General features: G+C 43.2%; 1 protein-coding gene across 9 annotated transcripts in view; it reads right to left on the bottom strand.

Annotated features, from left to right (window-relative positions):
• NCOA6 (nuclear receptor coactivator 6) overlaps window positions 1–18,625 on the bottom strand; it is a 44,987-nt gene extending 26,362 nt beyond the window's left edge. For 5 of the 9 annotated variants that reach the window (XR_010434956.1, XR_010434955.1, XM_064674418.1 and 2 more), the window contains exons 1-7: window positions 18,558–18,624; window positions 11,892–11,994; window positions 6,509–6,660; window positions 6,130–6,403; window positions 3,176–3,331; window positions 2,502–2,624; window positions 961–1,089 (exon numbers count right to left, since the gene is read on the bottom strand). Coding sequence is in view for 7 of the 9 variants with exons in the window: in XM_064674418.1 (XP_064530488.1) it covers window positions 961–1,089; window positions 2,502–2,624; window positions 3,176–3,331; window positions 6,130–6,364 (643 nt within the window). In the remaining 2 variants the exon portion in view is untranslated. Of the gene's footprint in view, window positions 1–960; window positions 1,090–2,501; window positions 2,625–3,175; window positions 3,332–6,129; window positions 6,404–6,508; window positions 6,661–8,561; window positions 8,671–11,891; window positions 11,995–17,896; window positions 18,066–18,557 lie in introns of those variants that run through there. The other 4 variants (XM_064674416.1, XM_064674417.1, XM_064674415.1 and 1 more) reach the window with 3 other exon arrangements.
• Window positions 18,626–19,405: the final 780 nt, after the last annotated feature.

Genomic DNA, 19,405 nt, shown 5'->3' on the forward strand with positions numbered 1-19,405 from the left:
CCTTTCCCTATCCTGGTCCCCCTCCTCTGGACACACTGGAGCCCTCTGATGTCCTTCATGTGCTGAGGTGCCCAAATTGCCCCCAGGACCTGAGGTGAAGCTGCCCCAGAGCAGAGCAGAGCGGGACAGACCCCCCTCATCCAGCCAGCGATGCTGGGCCTGATGCCCCCCCCAGACAGCCCCCTTGGGGCTGCCAGGGCACTGCTGGCTCCTGTTCCAGTTGCCCTCAGCCCAAACCACTCGATCCCCTTCCCCAGGGCAGCTCTCCAGCCTCTCATCCTCCAGTTTGTATGTATAATTCACTTGTTAGGGCTATTCCTAACAGTTAAAAAATTAAGGTAGTATCATACACTAATATACCCAGAATACTTAAAACATTTATGCTATCTGTAAGAATAAATAACAAAGAACTCTACAGAACTTGGCAAGTACTGCCACCATTTTATGGAGGGACAAGTAATAACCTGCCCCTTTTTTCTGTAGTTCCAAAATGCAAATAAGCTGCACTATCAGAATTGCGAAGAACAAACCCTAAATATTCACACCCTCCAGATCCCCAATCCTAAAACTTCTAGTCTACCTACCTCTCCTGAAAAGCATTTGTGCTCAGTCTGGGGCATTTGCTTCTTACCAGAAACGTTCCTGCCTCATTGAACCAATCCTTCTCTTACCTTTAGCTAAAGATAAAGCTCAGTCACAATGGTTCAACTGGAAAAATACCACTGCCCAACATAAAATACCAAGCAAGCTGGTGACTTATTAGGCATCCAAATTATTTGAAAAGTTTTAACAAATTAATAGGGGCAAAGAGGGTTCCTCAGAAAGTAGCTCCCAGAAGGGCAGGGAAAATGCTCCAGGACAATTCTGGAGTGCTCACATGAGTACACGCTCAAGTCTGTGTGTTGAAGAATAAAAACACAAGAACATTTTCAGGTCAGTACTGCGACTAAGTTTTACCACCTGGCTGTGAGGAAGGCCGAGGTGTTCGTGGCTGCAGCTCAGCACTAGCACCACTTGCCACCATAGAGGAGGGCACATTTCCAGTCTGGGACATCATGACAGCTGTAGCATTGCTCATTCTTATTAAACCTTAAAAAATAAACATAGAAATTATCAAGTCTTGCAGTTTTCACACAGAGGAGAATTTTAGATTTTTTCTTTTAACAAAAAAAAATAAAATATATTTGTCAATAAAACATTCAGACTTTGAGAATTGTTTGTCTGAAATAACCTGAGGACACACCTCTGTCTAAAAGCTCAGATTCCCTGATATCAAACAAACAAGTTCAGGTCATGCTGAAGCTTAAACACCAAACCTTTAAAAAGGATATAAAAGGAAACACTACTGAAATAATGTGAGCTTGACTTGCCACTGAAGTCATCAAGTCACAAGACTGTATCAAAGTTATAGATGTAACTCAAATTTTTGCAAAATCTGAAACTAGAAAGTAACTGAGATGTTGCAAGAGAGAAAATATTCAATGTTTCACTTCCACAGACTGCTATTTTATAAAATGATTGATACTGTTGCCCTGTTATTGCTGTTATATTTACACTGTTTGGCCTGCAGACAGTAAACGAAAGTCATGATTGACACAGCAGAGAGCAGAGCCCTTCTTTAAATGTTTTACATTCTTTGTTAAGGACAATAACTTCACTACCATTTAATCAGGTTTCTACAGGGTTGCAATGTTCTTTCCATGTCTTCTCATCAACAGCCACAAATGCATTTTACATAAACTGATCAAAAATGCTCCTGTTTTTTTTTTAAATTGCTTTAAATCCTATTAACTAAAATATTAATTAATTAGCTTTATGATTCAGCTATTAAAATAAATTATACAGTAGCTTTCTTCGTAAAAACTCTTAGTAAAATCTGAATTTTGTAGTTAAAAATTCCTTATGCATATACAATGCTATAAAATGTAGAGTTTAATGAAACTACATCTCTTCACAAAAATTCCTTCTCTATGACTAGATCTTGAAAGTTTATCAGAAAATAAAGAGAGAGTAGCAATGACAGTGTCCTGTCCTTCCCATAATTCTAATGGATTTATTACTGTACATTGAATAAATGCTTATGCTCATTTCCATGAAGGGAGCCAAACAGAACAGTGAGACTGTGTGCCCATTTCCAAGTAAATTCTCTACACTAGACTCGTCTGCTTTAACAGGCCTTATGTAGCAAACAAAATGACCAACCAGCCAAACCAAGAAAACACCAAACCACCAAACCATAAAAAAACCAAAAACCAACCCCAAAACAAACCAGTTGGCCCCACCAAAATCACTCCACTGTTTGTGGGACAAAATGCAGCCAACAATTTAGTTTACATAATGCAGGTCATGGTACGACAGCACAAAACACGAACACACATTAATTAAAATGGCAAGTAGAATTCTGCAAATAATAGTTGCTACAGCCAGTGAAATGTCATGATTAGCTCAGTAACAAATTCCTAAGTGTATAAAGCTCCACAGATAAACCCTGAGGGGTTTACCTTGCCCCCCTTGCACGGGAAAGCCTGTTTCCATCCGCACGGCGTTGCTTGCTCCCAGTGGCCCGTTGATCCGGACATCCTGGCTTCTGCTCTGAGCCAGAGCCAAGTTGATGGCACCTTCCCCTAAAAGTAACGTGCAGGTTGGGTGAGCAGAATGAGAGACAGAAAAGCAGAATAACAGACATTTGCAGAAGGACATTTAAAAAATGCCAAGGAAGGAAGAACAGACTTCACCTATATGTTAGGACACACATCACACTATCCTTCTGGATTTCAGTTTTAAGAAGAACAAATGCCATGACAAGCACCACCTGTCCTTGGTTTCATTCCGAGGGTGCTCTTGGACAATTGTTCAGAATGGATATTTAACTGTGAAATCCACTGAAAACTCATTTTAAAGAAAACCTCATATGAAACAACAGGGAAAGAAAATCAGTGCACATTTTGCTAGCCAACACTCAAAAAACCATTTTTCAGGTGGTTTCCTGATGCCCAGAGGATTTTCAGCTTCCATTTTTATTATATTTTTTTCTTGAAAAAAAAGAAGTCTTGAGCTATTTTTTCACTGACACTAAAGTAGGAACTTGGAAGTTTTGCAACATTAACCAAGTACACAAAATTGCTTGTTGAGTCTACATAAGTTTTATCTTTGGAAGCAAATTCATGTGAAATACCTTCAATCTGAACTGAGAGAATGCCCAAGTCTCGAAGCTGTTGGTTGTTATTCTGAGCCAGGATTCTCAGCCGTTCGGCAGCTTCCCGGGGAATATTGAAGGTGACACGGACGCTGTTCCAAGGCTCTATTTTTTGCACTTTTAACTTGTTGGATTCTTAACAGAAAAACAGAGTCAGTGAAAAGGCAGTTTTCAAATATGCATGATGAAATAACTCGGCTAAAAGAGATGAAAAAATTGAAACACTGGCTTTGAAAATTGTTAGTGGTTAGTCTCAGGTAGAGGAGATTTCTCCTGCACAGATATACACAATCAATGCTGACAAACCACTTCAGGGATTTTCCAAATATTAGCAATAAAAAAACTAACCAAATAATACCCAATGCAATAGCCAACATAATCACTTGGTAGTATTACTCAAAAATTGAAATATTCTGTGGATAAACTAGTTTGGAAAGATAAGAAAATATTCACTAAAACAGATTTCATATAATTACACATATTAGGTTTGGGTTGGAAGGGACCTTAAAGCTCATCTTGTCCCATCACCTGCCATGGGCAAGGACACCTTCCACTAGCCCAGGTTGCTCCAAGCCCCGTCCAACCTGGCCTTGGACACTTCCAGGGATGGGGCAGCCACAGCTTCTCTGGGCAACCTATGCCAGGGCCTCCCCACCCTCACAGGAAAGAATTCCTTACCAATATCCCATCTATCCCTGCCCTCTGGCAGTGGGAAGCCATTCCCCCTTGTCCTGTCCCTCTATCCCTTGTCCCCAGTCCCTCTCCAGCTCTCCTGGAGCTCCTTTAGGCACTGGAAGGGGCTCTAAGGTCTCCTGGAGCCTTCTTTTCCCCAGGTGAACACCCCAGCTCTCCCAGCCTGGCTCCAGAGCAGAGGGACTCCAGCCCAGTGATACAGGAAATCTGTTCGTGAACCAAATGGATGTGGGAAAAAACTGACCACAGGAATGAAATCCTTGAAATATTTGCTCTACAAATGCTTGTGCAACCATCTTTTTTTTTTACAAGACCAGTGCCAACAGAGTCCTAGCAATATTTTATTACTTTCTACTATATTATTTAGTTTTCTGAGTATGTTAAATCCACTGACAAAAAGCATATTTAAGTCATGCAAAATATGTAGTTGCAGGTTTTCTGAAAACCTGTTCTACATATGAGTGTTTCTACATAGATCAGTAGTTCTCGAAGTAACAGCAAAAAGGTTGGGCAGTCATGTTGGATGTATTATCCAAAGTGATACCTACCTAAATGATTGCTACAAAATGCATTTAAGGAAAATTAAAATATACTCCTAATAAAGGATTATAAACTTCCAGTTTCAAGCTTTCTGAAAACCAAAAGCATTGGCCAGATTTTCAGCAGCCAGTTCTTCCACTGTAACATCAGATTTACCAAAAGTTTGCTAACCTTTAGATTCTAAAGAACATGTTGGTTAAGAATGCCAATACCTCATTCCTATTTAGAAATCTCTTGATCTTCACTAATTCACTAAGGCCTTCTGCTGCTACAGTAATGGAATTATTAAATTCATCCTCGTTCTACCTATAAACCTGGTTTTCACTGGAAACATGACAGGAGGAGTTTTAAAATCCCCTTTTGTGGAGGTTTGAACAATCCTATATTTACTGTTATTAATGTTCCAATATTTTACACACAAAAATTGCATTATCAGTTTTGGTATTTCTTTGTATTTGCACCCTAGTTTCTCATTTTTGAAACACTGTATCTGCCTAGACTATGCCCATGTTATTTACTAACTCCACATTCAGAATATCCTATTTTGCTCTGAATCAGTTTAAATAACTTTTCACATGGGTAATTTTCAAATTAATTTGACATTGATTTTAAAAATTTGCTTTCTCAGCTGAGGTCTGACTCATGTTCATTAATCCTGGCACTAATATTCATAACAAACTCAGCACGCAAGATGGTCCATATAACAACAGGACTCCGTGCAGCTACCAATTAAAGTAATTTCCATTCAAAAACAAGTCATCTACAGTATTAACACACATCCCTTCACACCAGTAGCTATCTGTTAGCTTATATCTACTTCAACTTTCTGAAAGATACAGCTCAAACCAGTGGTATTTCTTCATAGTATTTTTGTCTTATCCCAGCTTTTCTATCTTCCTGAGCAACAACAGCAAGGACCCAACAACTGATGCCGGCTGACAAAGAAATTGAGTTTGGTTATTCAGAAGTAATGGGTTATTTTTCTGAAAAGGTATTTGATATTGTTGAAAACAACACAAGACTACCTAAATGAGCAGTTCTCAGTAATCAGCTTACGGCCCTTTGCAAAGATGCTCAGACAGTGGACAAATGTCTTTTGCCAGATCTAGATGTGCTGGTAAAAGATGTCCCAAAAAGCCTGTTATCCCTAACTTGCTACGTAGCTGATTCCAGAGCTGGGGGGGGGCACACAGGGGTATGTGAGAGCATTGCATGTCCCCCATCAGGAAAAAAATCAGTTGGGCAGGGTAGGTCAGGGTAGCAGCAAAAGGGCACTTATATCCTCAACCAACAGTACCTGAGAGTGAACTCATTCTCAGATGAACTGCAGTGGTTTAAATTGGGTAGTTTGGGCAGCAAAACACATCTCCTGTGTGGATAAGTCTGGTTTCCCTTTCATATAACACAGCCATGTGTAATGGAGAGAAATGAAAGAGAAAAAACCCAAGTAAAATACAGGAACTGAAGAGGAATGAATGAACTTGCTAACCAGATCAGTTCTGAACAACAAAACAACTGCAGACACTTGTAGTCTGCGTTTCTGAGAAGAAAACTCCCAAATTCACCAAGAATAATCCCAACAAATCTCATTACAAACTAAGTAACTCAAACCCAATATAATCTATTTATTTGTGCAAGCACCATGACTACATAAATAAGTATTCTGGGGACAGCTGAAAAATGACAAGAAGGTACATTACCCATGTGTAAAAGGCCGGGCACATTCTCCAGTATGGTATCCAGCTTCTGCTCAAAGTCTCTGTCACCTATATTTCCTTTAAAAGCTACAAAGATTGTCGAATCCCCAGGAGCAGCCTCCTGTTTCAGTTCATCTTCCTCCAGTCCTGAATCAAAATCCACCTCTAAGTCTTCCATAGCTGAGGAGTACAAGGAGGCATATGTATCTTTTAAGTTAGGCAGATCATCCAAAACCATTGTTCCAATAATGGGAGCCTGTCAGTTGTCAACATGATGCTTGGAAGGGAAAAAAAGAATTATAATAAGTATAATAATAATCATGTAAAGACATTAACAACTGCTTTCAATGGTGCACACACAGTCACTGACAGAAAAACCTACCGGGTGACCCCATGCTGGGCTCGCTGAGACAAACTGAGCGAGGTTGAAAATGGTGGCCATGGCAGCATCCAAATTGTTCCTCCACAAGAACAAAGAGAAGTGCTTCCTAAGAGAATCCTGCTGCACGTGACTCAAGAAGTATTCCAGTTGATCTAAATGACAGTCAGGTAGAAAGGACGGTAAAGGAAAAAAAAAATCAGAGGAAAATGAATTACATTCCTCCCCATTTCATAGAGGGGACAAGCAAGCACCCAGTACCAATGCTGCAGTGCCCAACTTCCAGGGAATGGTAAGACTCACAGCAATAGTTTAATTATAAAAAGATAGGAAGAACCACCGAATTTAGTTTTAGAGATTGAAGGTGCAATAATTGTGAAGTTTGTAGGACAGTCACAGCACATTTTACCAGGAGAAATGTAGCATTTGACAAATACTTCACTCACATTCAGAGAAATCTCAGGCATATTATGCCTACTTTTTAAAAGTTTGTAAAGATTTAGGTATTTTCAGCTGCTTTTGCACATCACAACCTGAAATCTGCTCCCTCCGTGGCAGCACACAACTCTCCCCATGCCGCCATATCAGGCTTGGATAAGAATGAATTCAGTAAGTCAAGTCCCACACCTGATGGTTTTTACTTTATAAAATGTCTAGACATTGCAATAAGTTTTGACATCATGACAGTAACTTAAGCTGTTACGTGTACAGAAGTACAATTACGGTAAGTTATCCCTAAACCTACAGTGGACACCACTAATGTTTAGTTAAGATGCACATTCTCTCATTCCATCACAGGACATTCTAAGGGCTATGGCACTTCCTTTTCCAGGTGAGACATCTGCTCTAACACTCAACACTCTGCAGGTACTGCTAAGAGATTCAAACCATCTACACCAACAGCCAAAGCTGATGCCAAACCCAAAAAACGGACCTGTTCCTGACCACCACTGTCAAAACTGAGCCCATTTACCAGCCAGGACTGTCAAGACCTCATAATTCCAAAGCTGTGGGTATTCAACACAACCCACCAGGTTTAGTCTGGGACAACATACCCTTGAATAGGATACAGACGGGGGTTTTGGCAGAGGTTCAAGTTCCCAACGCAAATTAAAACCACAACTTGGAGATTAAAGGTGAGATGTAGATACTACTGACAGCCTTTTCTAATAAAAAAATCTAACAATGTTAGACAAGCTCAGATTCAGCGCTATTCTTTTGGCACACACATATAATACGGCTGAATGGAAAATATTACAAAGGAAAAATCAAGGACTTGGAAGTCACAAAATCCCCTCATCTTTTGGTCAGGTTTCTATGCACACACTCACTGTGATTTTACAAAATGTGTGTTTTTTCTCCCTTGCAACCCTCCCTCACACCAGATGGGCCAACATGACTAAGGAATAATCCCTTATTTTACACAGAGTTACCCTCTCATCCTGCAGCACCAGCCCTCATCCTTACAGGACTCAAACCTCAAATTAAAAATACGGCTAATTTTGTCTCACAAGCTCTTTTGCAATCCTGTAACAGAAATTAAGTTAAAATGTCTCACAGTCACTGATCTATTTTCATACTGCTTTCACACACTATTATTCTCATGGAAATTTTAAAGATGGGCAACAGAGACATAAATTTAAAAAAAATTCATTACCAGGCAAATGTTTTTTTTTTCTCCGAGACTCCTTGCTGTCAGCTCTGTATCTAAATTACAGCTCTGAGTGTCTGCCACCTCCATTAAGTCAAACCCTCAGTCTTGTGTCAGGTGCCCGGAAAATGAGAATCACAATTAATAGGAATCTGTGAAAAGCTGTTTCAATTGATTTTCACACATAATTTCTTGAACAGGAAACTTCCTTATCCAAGCAGGCTTTGCACCAAGCAGGAGAGCACTTCTACATCTTTCATTCCACATCCACTGACTCCAGGGAGAGAGGAGCTGGGAATCCTACACAAGCAGACTTTTAATGATCAAGCACAGCCATTCTGTGCAAGGAATGCATCCTGTGAAATACAAGCACTGTGTTTTTAAGAAAAGTGCATAGAACATTACTTATCTGAAAATCTTGAGTAAGTTTTTCAGGAAGAGAAATCTCAGCTCAATATACAGGCTCTTATGTGTTGAAAAAGCACAGTTACTTGGAGGTGATGGGGTGTTGCACCTGCAGCAAGAAACATGAGTACGTCTGACAATCCCTAACACCAAAGAAATATGAGTTTATCTACAAGAGCATAAACAATTCCAATCTTTTTTTGAATGGAAGTGTCTGAAGCCTCCATCTTCTCTGTGAAAGAGCAGAAGACTCCCAGACTGCTTAAATCATGGTTTTGCAGAATCCATGAAAAATGCTGCAGCTTAGACCAGATTTCATCAACCTCACCTCAACGTACCAAAATCTGACACAACTTGTTGAAATTATGGCCCTTCATAAACACTATTAGAATAGAGTTTGCTAAAGCCCAAAGGACCACAGGCTTTGTATCATTGACTCAGAGAATCACAGGACTGCAAGGATATTGTGAGTTAAGGAAACAAACCAAGACTGAGCTTTAAATTTTACCTTCTGGATCATGTAGCTATAGCTCCTTTTGCATTTTTTCTTCACATTATGCTCCTCAGGATCTCTGCTACATCCATCTGTCCTCTCTTCCTCTCAAACATATGCAATTTAGTCCATTCCTATGAGGTATCATTTATCTCAAGTATGACAGGAGAAAGCAATGATTTTCAACATCTTCAGGTAGCACATGGCACACCATCCATCTTGGGGCAAATAAATTCCAGCTGCACACCTTGTCCTAACAAATTCTGTAATCTCCTGGTTATAGGGTTGACATCCATAAATCCTGAGCCAGTACGTGATCATAATTAGCGTGTACCTTCCCTCAACACTTTTCCACATAAATACAAAATGCTTTCAGCATAAGCACACCCAGATAAAACTCTGGTCATTCAACAGTTCCTGTAAGCTAGAACTTCCAGGGGGTTATGGAGGGTCTCTGATGAGTAAGAATCACACCTGAACTGATCTGCATAACCACAGCACGCTTCAGGAACTCAAGCATTCATGCTTACATGGCAGCACAAAAAAGTCTGTGACCATCATCCTCCCTTCAAAGACCACACATGGCCTCCTTCCTGTCCTTGCACCTGCCCCTTCAGAGTTTCCAAATCAGCATTTCTCATTTTACAATTGTTTCTAGAAACTCAGAGCAAGTCCAGTGCTACCACACGGCAATCATCTACTCAGGAACCTGGCCCAGGACCAGCTACTGCAGCATAACAAGTGTTATGACATTTATTATGAAGTTGGTCTTATTCAGTACAGCCTAACTATTAAACTGAAGTAAGAGAGGTGGGGATAAGTAGCTAAATAACAGACAAATGGCCAAAGTGCACCTGCAGTATCGTTTGGGGGTAGGGGGTGGCCCATGAAGACGAGAGTGCCCAACCTCAGAGTGCAGAGCACAGCTTGGGCTGCTAGAGCCTGGAGCTCCCAGGTACATTCAGCATATGGATAAAACAACTGACCCACTAAAACCTGCAAAACAGAGACTCTCTAGAGGAAGAATTCCTGCAGGATAGAGAGATGTCACAGTCAACTCCTGGGCTGATGGACAGCTGGGTCCCACGCACACCACGGGAAGCTCCGAAAGCAGTTTGTCCCCCACCACCAGCCTGACATCAACAGGCCACCTGCACAACAATCCCAGCACCATACAGCTGGGCAAGGCTTGGAAAATCCCATCCAGTCCCCGGGAGAGATGGGATTAGAGCAAAATCTGAAACAGCCAGTTGTCACTAACTGGGGAGCAGCTGAGCACTGGAAAGCCAGGAGGCTCTGGAGTGCCAGCACCACCAGATGGAAGTGCTGGTCTCTAGGGTGAAAAAAACACAAAGGAAAAAAAAAACCAACTGATATATTGGTATTCTCATCCCAAGATTCACTCAAATGATCCAAATTTATGTTAATTTGTCTCTTAAACAGAACTTGAAATCTCTTGCCTACATATGATTTCTCCTACATATTACATGACACAAAGCACACAAACCAAACTAATGCTTTCTAAGATCACCTGTCCCACAGTCTACTGATTTACAAGCTGTTTATATGTATTCAAAATAAACACTTTCACAACTGATACCATATCAGAACATGCACTCTCTCAAAAAAAATATTCAGGGAGCCCAATTAAATAAAAAGTACTAAAATCCTGCTCTACACTTCTAACTGTACTCTTCCAAATTACACAAGATATTGGGAAGAGTGAGAGCAGAAGGAAGGATGGACTAGCAGATGGCACAAGTTAGCACTTGTTCAAGTTAGCACTGAACAGAGTCCTCATCCCCACAATGACCATTATTTAAAGCTGCAACAAGGAAGAGGAAGAAATGAGGTTACAGTCAAATCCCTTGGCGAACCCAGAACTGACAGTGAGAAGAAAAAGTCTTGGACGGCAGTAGCAACAAAATCTCCAAAGGATACAGAACCTTCCTTGCTTCTGCCTTCACTGGAAGAGGGTTTTCAAGCAACTTATTAGAAAAAAAAAAAATCAGGAAAACAGCATGTCTTGGATAATACACTTGATGTTTTCTGGTTCCTCTGTTTTAGGTGCCAGTGGGAAAAATATGTAAAGGTTTTCATGATGGAGGCAGAGGAGGTTCAGCATTGCCAGAATACTGCTGAGAGAATGGCTTTCAATCCATAACATGTACTTCCACACAGTCACACAGGCTACATTTAAAGTACCTATTAAGACCCAGAAACACTGACCATAACACTGTTTCTATTGGAGATTTGTTCACATTATCCTCCTACAACTGTTTCATTTGTTGCCAGCATAGCGATCTGTTAAATTGTTAAATTTGAACAAGTAATAAACCTAGATACCCACGACCCTTCCACCACACAAAGATTAAAATGACATTGTTTCTGGCAAAGATAGACTTCTAAACAAAAAAAAAAGACTTTTAAACAAATTCTAGGCAAATGTCATTTTCTCACACAAGGAGATTAAATAAGGCTAAGAATCACTGGTGTAACATGAAAGAATACCTAAAAATAAACTAATAAAAATAATTAAACATGCAGTAAAATTTCCTCTGAAACAACTTAGCCAGGGGTAGTTCCAGTAATTTGGAATTTCAAACTTTGGTAATAAAGAGGGATAGCACCACAAATGCACCTCAATTGTTCTCTTTGGGAGGAAGGTCTGGAAACAGCCACAAACCTGATGGCAAATGTCCCTAACCCTGCATGGCAGAGTGGGAAGGCAGCTCTGGAAGCAGCTCAGCCCTGCAGTGAAGACAAGGGCCCACCAGTGGCACAGGTAAGGGAGAATGTATAAGAACAAGAAGTATTTAGATGCATCATATGCTTACTTTACCTACCAAAACAAATTTAGTATTTTGTGGTGTGAAACAGGTCTTCAGGTAATTCCAGACTGGCAAACATGGTTAAACAGCAAGTCCCAAAAATGCAATCCTGAAAGAAAACCACCACATTTCATCAGACAATGATGCAAAACAACAAAAATACCAAATATAATGGTGAATACCTCTGTTTTTAATATGCAGTTTTGTACCAAATCAAACTCTCTCCTTAGTAATGTAAAAAGCACATGTTACTATGTTTGGATTTTAACAGCAAAACTGAGGATCTCAAAAAACCAGCCTTTCATTATAGATAGAAAATGGAATACTCCCTTTGCCTGGAAATAACATTTTATTATATGAAACAGGGCAAGTTTTATCTAGAATAAGGTATTTGTTTCTTAAGACAAACACATCTAGATTAAATTAATCTTCAGAAAAGAGAAACCAGCACAGCCAGAATGCCCCTCAGCTCATCCTAAGCAGGCGCCTAAACTGGCTCAGGTTAAGCTCATTCCAGAAGCACATTCCGAGCCCACAGGACCACCTCAGACAGACACTGTTAGTGCAGGGGAATCCATCCCCGGAACCTGCTCCTGTTCACGGGCTCCTTAAACTGCACTCAAGCCTCCCCGGGTAATAAAAACGCAGCAGTAAAGCCAATGGCTCCAGCGACAACAAAACCCCGCCCCTCAAATCAACGGGATCTATAGGGACAGCCCAGGGCTGGTTTGCAAGCACATTTTCTGCTTACGTGCCTGCCTGCTCATCAGTGGGGAAGGGGACTGCCCAAAAACAAACAGGGGAAGCAGAAGAGGGACGACTCAGAAAGACAAAGCAGAAATTTGCCATCTTCTATCCAGATAACAAAGCAAAATTGCTTTAAAAGCCCTATTGTGCCATAGCCTTTGCACTTCTGCCAACCCAGCAACTTGGAGGGAAGGGAAGAGGATTTACATTAAATACATTAAATGAGATCATATATGCTTTGCAGCACTTTGAATAGTCATCTAACACTTTTCAACCTCTAGTATCTTCTTGTGATTATTTCTAAATAATCACTGTAATTCAAGAAGTGTAGCACCAAGTTGAAGATCTGAGTGACTAAATTCCAGCAATATGCACCTGCCCAAACACCGTGATCGGACACCAAGTTGATGAGCAAAACCAAAATCTGAAACAGGAAATTTTAATATAATTCATTGTGTAATCCAAAACTAAAAAAGCTTTTCACATTCTACAGCAGATACTCCATTAGTTCTATTTTTTCGCCCTTTTTATAAAACAGTGTTCCACGGATTATTTTAGATGGCCTAAAATTGAGTCACATAACAAACTGGCTGGTGAGCTCCAAAGCCATGCCAAGATAGGAAAGGCCAGGCCTTGTAAAAGCTGTTTTTAAGGAGGCCTCCGAGGTGCAGCAGCCAGTCCCCACGCAGAGCACCCGCGTCTTAGCACAGCAGGGTGAGGCGGACATTTGGCTGAAGGGTGGGGAACTGGAGGGAAGAAAAATCATCTGAACTCCTTGGTGCAAGGAACTGAGGGGCTTTTGATCCTCCAGTTCTCCCTTCTGACTGGCCCTCATTACAGGAGGAGGGCATGAGATGCTCTGTGGACACCCGACTGCTCCAGAGAAGAGGGACTGGGAGAGACCAGCTGCCTTAGCAAGATCCAGTGAGAAACTGAGGATGGTCAGCCTGGGCTATGGGAAGAAAAACAATTAACTGCTGCTGTCTCCATTCCCACTGCGCACTTGGGATGAGACCAAATTTGCTAAAAGGAAAGCACCCAATCAATACTGGTTCAATAACTCCAACTTTCATTACAGCAAGTTACCTGACTTACAGTAAGAGACCTGGAGACTGAGCGCACACCTTAGCAGACCTCAAGGAATCCATAAAAACAGCCCTGTGAAGCATTTCAGTTACAGAAAGACTTGTTTAGCGTTAATGATTTCTCAAACACCAAGAAAACAAAACATGTTAGTCTCCAGGAAGGCAGGCTTCATTCACTCACGCTGACACAGTACTGCACTCCTGTAAGCCCTCAAGCATAAAACGTCTAAAGCCAAATGTTTTCCACAAGGAGAAACTTACAGCTTGTTATAACATATATCACCTTTTGCAGTGATATCCTGATGTACTCTGACAGCAGGTTTAATGAAACATCTGTTTGTTAAAGTTTCATGAGGTTTGTTGAAAGCCCATGACTCAAGCCAAGCTGTAATGGACACGTCTCAGCTGAGATATTAGTTTTTCTTCCAACAGAATTTGACTGCTGAGATCCTTGGGACTTCTCTCAAAAGCAAGATGATAACTCCAGAACAAGCCTCAAACACAGCTAAGTTATCCACACAGAAATTCCCACTTTCAGCAGCCAAGATACCAAACAAGGCAGCTGCCAGTCTTTTCCTAAGGCACAAGCTAAGTGGGAATTAGCTGTTCTCTTGGAAGCTGCAGTCTACACAGGTCAACGAATTTCCATTAGCGGAGTTACTAATTTCTCATGTTAGAGGATATTTCCATTTGGAAGAAACACACCATCACTTGCACCAGCTGAATACTGCAGTACCTAACTTTCCACAAAGATCCATCACCACTATCAGCACACAAAATGAGATGATAATTAAAATCAGGAGCATCTTGACAAGAGACTGTATTTTATCTTGCCTTCCAAAGTTACAAAAAATGCCTTTTCAAGTAGCAATCTGCTCACTTTTTACTTAAAGGTGAATTTAACCACTACCAGACCTTTCTGGGCTGACATAGCACCCCATAGGTGCTCCTTTATCACCAAATTCTTGATGAGCTCCATAAACACCAACATAACCAGCCTGGGTATTCTTGTGATCACCAGTACTGGACTAAGGTTTGACTGAAAACTGCACCTCCTGTTTACTGCAACATTATTCCTTCTTACATCTAATAAATGTCTAGGAAATCTCACTGAAGTTTTTTAAATTCTGAAATTATATAAAGGATGAAGAAAGGATTGAGGCTAAAACAAAGAGCTTAAACACATAATTCCTTCGATATGAGACACTCAATACCAAGGAGACTTTTCCCTTCCAAAAAACTAATCTTTATATAACAGAAGCAGGTACAGCTTTGGTTAAAGTCAAGATTGTGATGAAAGTTTCCTGACTGTATAAAAACTTGCAGTTCATTTTGTGCTGTTCTGGGCTTTTGGAGGAATCAAATTTCAGAAGTGTTATTTATTGTCACTACCGCTATTAAGAACCACGTAATCAGCTTCTCACGACATGCAGGTACAACAGAACCGGAGAGCAATGCATTCTCCCAGGGATGGGAAGAGCACTCCCAAAAAACCCTTGGAAGGACACTTTGCCATGCACGGCAAGCGGTTGGAAGAAGATGGTCTTTAAGGTCCCTTCCAACACAAACCATTCTGGGATCCTATGAATGCAGAACACAAAGGCTTAACTCAGTCTCTGTGAGCACCACGCAGAAACCACGATGAGAAACACAATCTCACACCAGTTGCATGGTCTTGGCAGGTCATTTTATTTTTAAAAGAATAAAAATTGTAAAATTAAAATGATTTGCATAGGACTTGGAGAATTCAAGCATGCATCTTTCGGTGGGAATAACTAGATGATTCCCTTTCATATATCAAACCTAAAGCCTGGGCTCCTACATATGTAACTCAGCATAGGCAACTTTCCCATCCCAAATTATAGGTTTACACAAAGACAAATTTATTTAGACAAGGAATCATTCATCTCCTGTACTTTTCCATTTTCGAACAAATCCAATCCAAACCCCTATGCTGGGCTATGCTTCAGGAGACTCATTCAAGCTGCAGAAACAGGCAACTGGCCTCTCAGTTCCAGGAAGACGATGGCTCTCACAGGCCATGGAGTCCCCTGCATGCCTCCCCTCCTTCGCTCCAGCTCCCAAACCAGCAGCACTCTGACACACACTGCTTGCCTTTCTTTTTCCCCAAATGCATAAAAAGGGTTATTTACTATGTCACAACCTCAGGGCTGCCACATATACATGACAAATTCAGTTCTTATTTCTATTTTCAATTATTACAACAGCAATTTTGCATGTGCCAGTCAGCTAGATGCTGTTCCACTGGATGCCCAATGGACTGAGAAAAATCTCCGGCTCCTGGACCTCTGGAAGACTTCCACTATTATCCTTCTATGCAATCCAAAGATTAGATGAATTTTCAACTCCAGCAGCATCACTCTAATTAGCCAGGAGACAAGACAATCTGAGTTTCCTTCATCATCTCGAGCCAAACCTCCAGCTCTCCATGTGGACAACTTAGGAACACTGACTATGCGGCTGAAATGCTCAGTTGCCTGGAAGGAGTGGCTCCTGCTGAAGAATATCAGTGACCCACTCTGGAGGGGACAGCAGAGCCTGTAAGAGTGTCAAGACAAGACACAAAATATCCATGACTCCACTAAAGCAAAGGTGATTTGCTCCTCTGGCTGGCGGAAATGGAGAGGCTCACCTGGACATGGAAAACCCTCACCTAGAGCCTGAAAAAGCGTCTTCCCTGCCTCAGCTCTGTCTCATCTGGGATTATTTCTCCTTCCACTGCTGGCCCTTACCTTTTTCCAGCCCTACACATTCTCTCTCATCTATTTTGCTCTAGCTGCACTTTAAGGAAAAGGTTTATGCTTGAACCCAGTTTTTGCAGCACCAAGGGTGCTACTCAGTGCTCTACACACCACCAGGCCTCCTGCTCCCTCGCACCCTCCCTGCACCACAGCATTTGTGTTTCTCAACAGAGACCACACGATTTTGAAAGAGACACCCCCATTTCACCATTCCCAAAGCAATCAACTGTTACAGCCCCATTAACTCTTCCAACCCTTTGCCACTATAAACCTGTTAAATTCAGTGCGTCTGTGTAACTGGGTTGTAACTCCAGCTTCCACACAAAATTATGCTATGGTATTAGAAAAAATATACTGTAACTGTTTAAAAGTTTAGTTATCATGTTGAAACATTTAATATCTCCCATAAAGGCAGGAACTTTTGTCAGGATCATACTCAAACAGTACAAAGAGCGGTATTACAGCTGTCAAGCAGAATTTACCTCCACAGCCTGTATTTTCTTAAGCCACTGAAAAATGGAAACACCAACACTTAGAGATGCACAGGTGGAGCTGGATTGCTCCGGCTTCCCTGCACACAGTTGTTTCTTATTTTAAGGAAGCACTTATTTTTTTATTAGAAAAGTGTAAAATCACTGCATCATTTGGAAACCTGTTGTAAAAAAACTATAGAAGAACAGGCCTTCCAGAGACACCGGCAGGAGAGCGCTGCTGGGAGACCCTCCAGCCAAAATCCAAACTGAATGTCCTTCTGTGGGTTTAAAACACTAAAATGTCATTTCTCAATGGAAGACAGGTCTGTGTGCAGCCTCCCCAGTTCTGATCTCATTTTTTCTCACAGGAGAATCTGGGCACAGTATTACTGTGAAACATTTCCTTGTAAAGCTGGTTAACTTTCCAAGGAGGCCACATGGCTCAGAGGATATTTAAAGAGCATACGAATCCCTAGCAGACACCTTGATGCCTTGCTGCAGGCAGTGCGTGCAGTCCCCAGGCCAGCAGACCATTTTGGAAACATGCCTCAAGAGCTTTGTTTCTTTCTGCATAGAAAAGCTGGGGACCACTTGCTGTAACTGGAAAAGAGTTGCTAAATCCAAAAGTTGTGGTTATTACACTTGGTTACCTTTTTGGAAAATGCCAGATTTGTTCTCTGTCAGATTTGTTTTCACACACACGTACATAAATATATACATAAATATATATATAATGGAAATACTGAAAGGTGCTTTAGCTAAAGAACAAGCCAGAAAGGCTACAACGCACAATAATTATAAACCCAACAAGAGGCACTGTCTTTTCTCTATTAAAATCCCAGTGAGAATAGTTTTAGTAAGGTGTTCAATCAGGGGAATGAGCACAAATGTGTCTACCAGGAGGCTGAGGAGTCATGGAAAGACAAAGCTCATGAAGCTACAACCTGCTGCCAGCTTCCAGACCCACAGAAAAGCTCTCTCCTTCCATTCCCCAAGCAGCTGGAAGAAATCTGAGCATCCTGAGATCTTCTAGAGAAACGCAGACGCCAAACGGGGGATGAGTGAAGAGTCTTCCTCTGACTTTTTTAAGAGGTACCGAGGAATTCGAACAAAAGCGAAACGTCAACGCGGCCCGGCTGACACCGCACAAAGGCCGGGGTTGAGCGACCAGCACCGACACAGCTGCCGGGGCTGACAGCGCTGCCGGCTCGGACACGCTCCGTCCCGGGGCCGGCGGGCCGAGCCGAGCCCGTGGGCTCCGAGCGCCGGCGGAGCGGGGCCGGCCCCGGCCGGGCAGGCTGCAGGCCGCGGGCCGCTCCGGGCCGGGCCCCGCCGCTCGCTGACAGGCTCCTGCCGAGCGCCCCGGCACGGCCCCAGCACACGGGGCACCCCCGGCCCGGGCACTGCGCCGGCAGTGGCGCGGGCCCAGCACCGCTCCGCGCCCCTCCAGGCGCCGCCGCGCCGCGGGCTCGGCCTGCGCTGCGCCCGGGGAGGGCCGGGCCGGGCCGGCCCCGACACCGCCGCCCCCGCCCCGCCGGCCCCGCGGCGGCCGCCCCGCGCCCCAGCCCGCGCCGCGACCCCCGCCCCGCCCTCCCCTCCCCTCACCTGGGCCCGCCGCCGCCGCCGGGGGCGCGCGCGGGGCCGCGGGGGCGCGCGGGGCGGGGGTCGCGCGCGGCCCGGGACTCCAGCGCCGCTCCGCCGCCTGCGCCGCACACGTGACCCGCGCGCGCCTGCGCCCGAGCGCGCGGGGCCCGGCGGGGGGGGGCACCGGGACCGCCGGGACGGCCCCGAGGGGACCCCCCGGCACCGGGACCGGCACCGCCACCGCCACCGGGACGGGCACCGGGACCGCAACCGGGACCGCCATCGGGACCGGCACCAGGACGGCCCCGAGGGGACCCCGGCACCGGCACTGTGCTCACCCCGGGAGAGCCCCCGGGGGCGTCGGCTGCTTCTGGGAACGGAGACAGTCTTTCCCAGATGATGTTTAAGGAAAAATAATAATTAAGGCCTTCATAGGAAATTTCCAGGAAATGAGGTTTTTAATTCGGAGGAAATTTGGTTCAGAGCATTTCGTCCCAAGGCTTTATACACCCTGTGAATATCAGTGAATTATACTTTCGTTTTACCACGGTGAGATGGGAAAGAAGCCAGAGGGACCTGGTACGAACTCAGCAAAGGCCACAAAGCTGAATTTTAATTAAAAGTCCATTTATGTGATTAATGAACAGGCCCAAGGGCCCGCAGTCCCCAGTGGGTGATGGTCGATCCCTACAAAGGCCCCTCAGCACACGAGGGTTCACAGCTGAGGGGATCCCCACAGGACACACAGCCCCCTCGTTTGTCTCATCCTACAACCTTTATTATGAGACACGATCAACTCATATAAAAAGTCAGAAGCGTCTGTTTTGCTGTCTGTCATTGGTAGGAGCAAAAAGCTCTCGCCTGGCGCT

The sequence above is a fragment of the Pseudopipra pipra genome, chromosome 17 (genome assembly GCF_036250125.1).
Source record: "Pseudopipra pipra isolate bDixPip1 chromosome 17, bDixPip1.hap1, whole genome shotgun sequence".
Taxonomy (NCBI): Eukaryota; Metazoa; Chordata; class Aves; order Passeriformes; family Pipridae; genus Pseudopipra; species Pseudopipra pipra.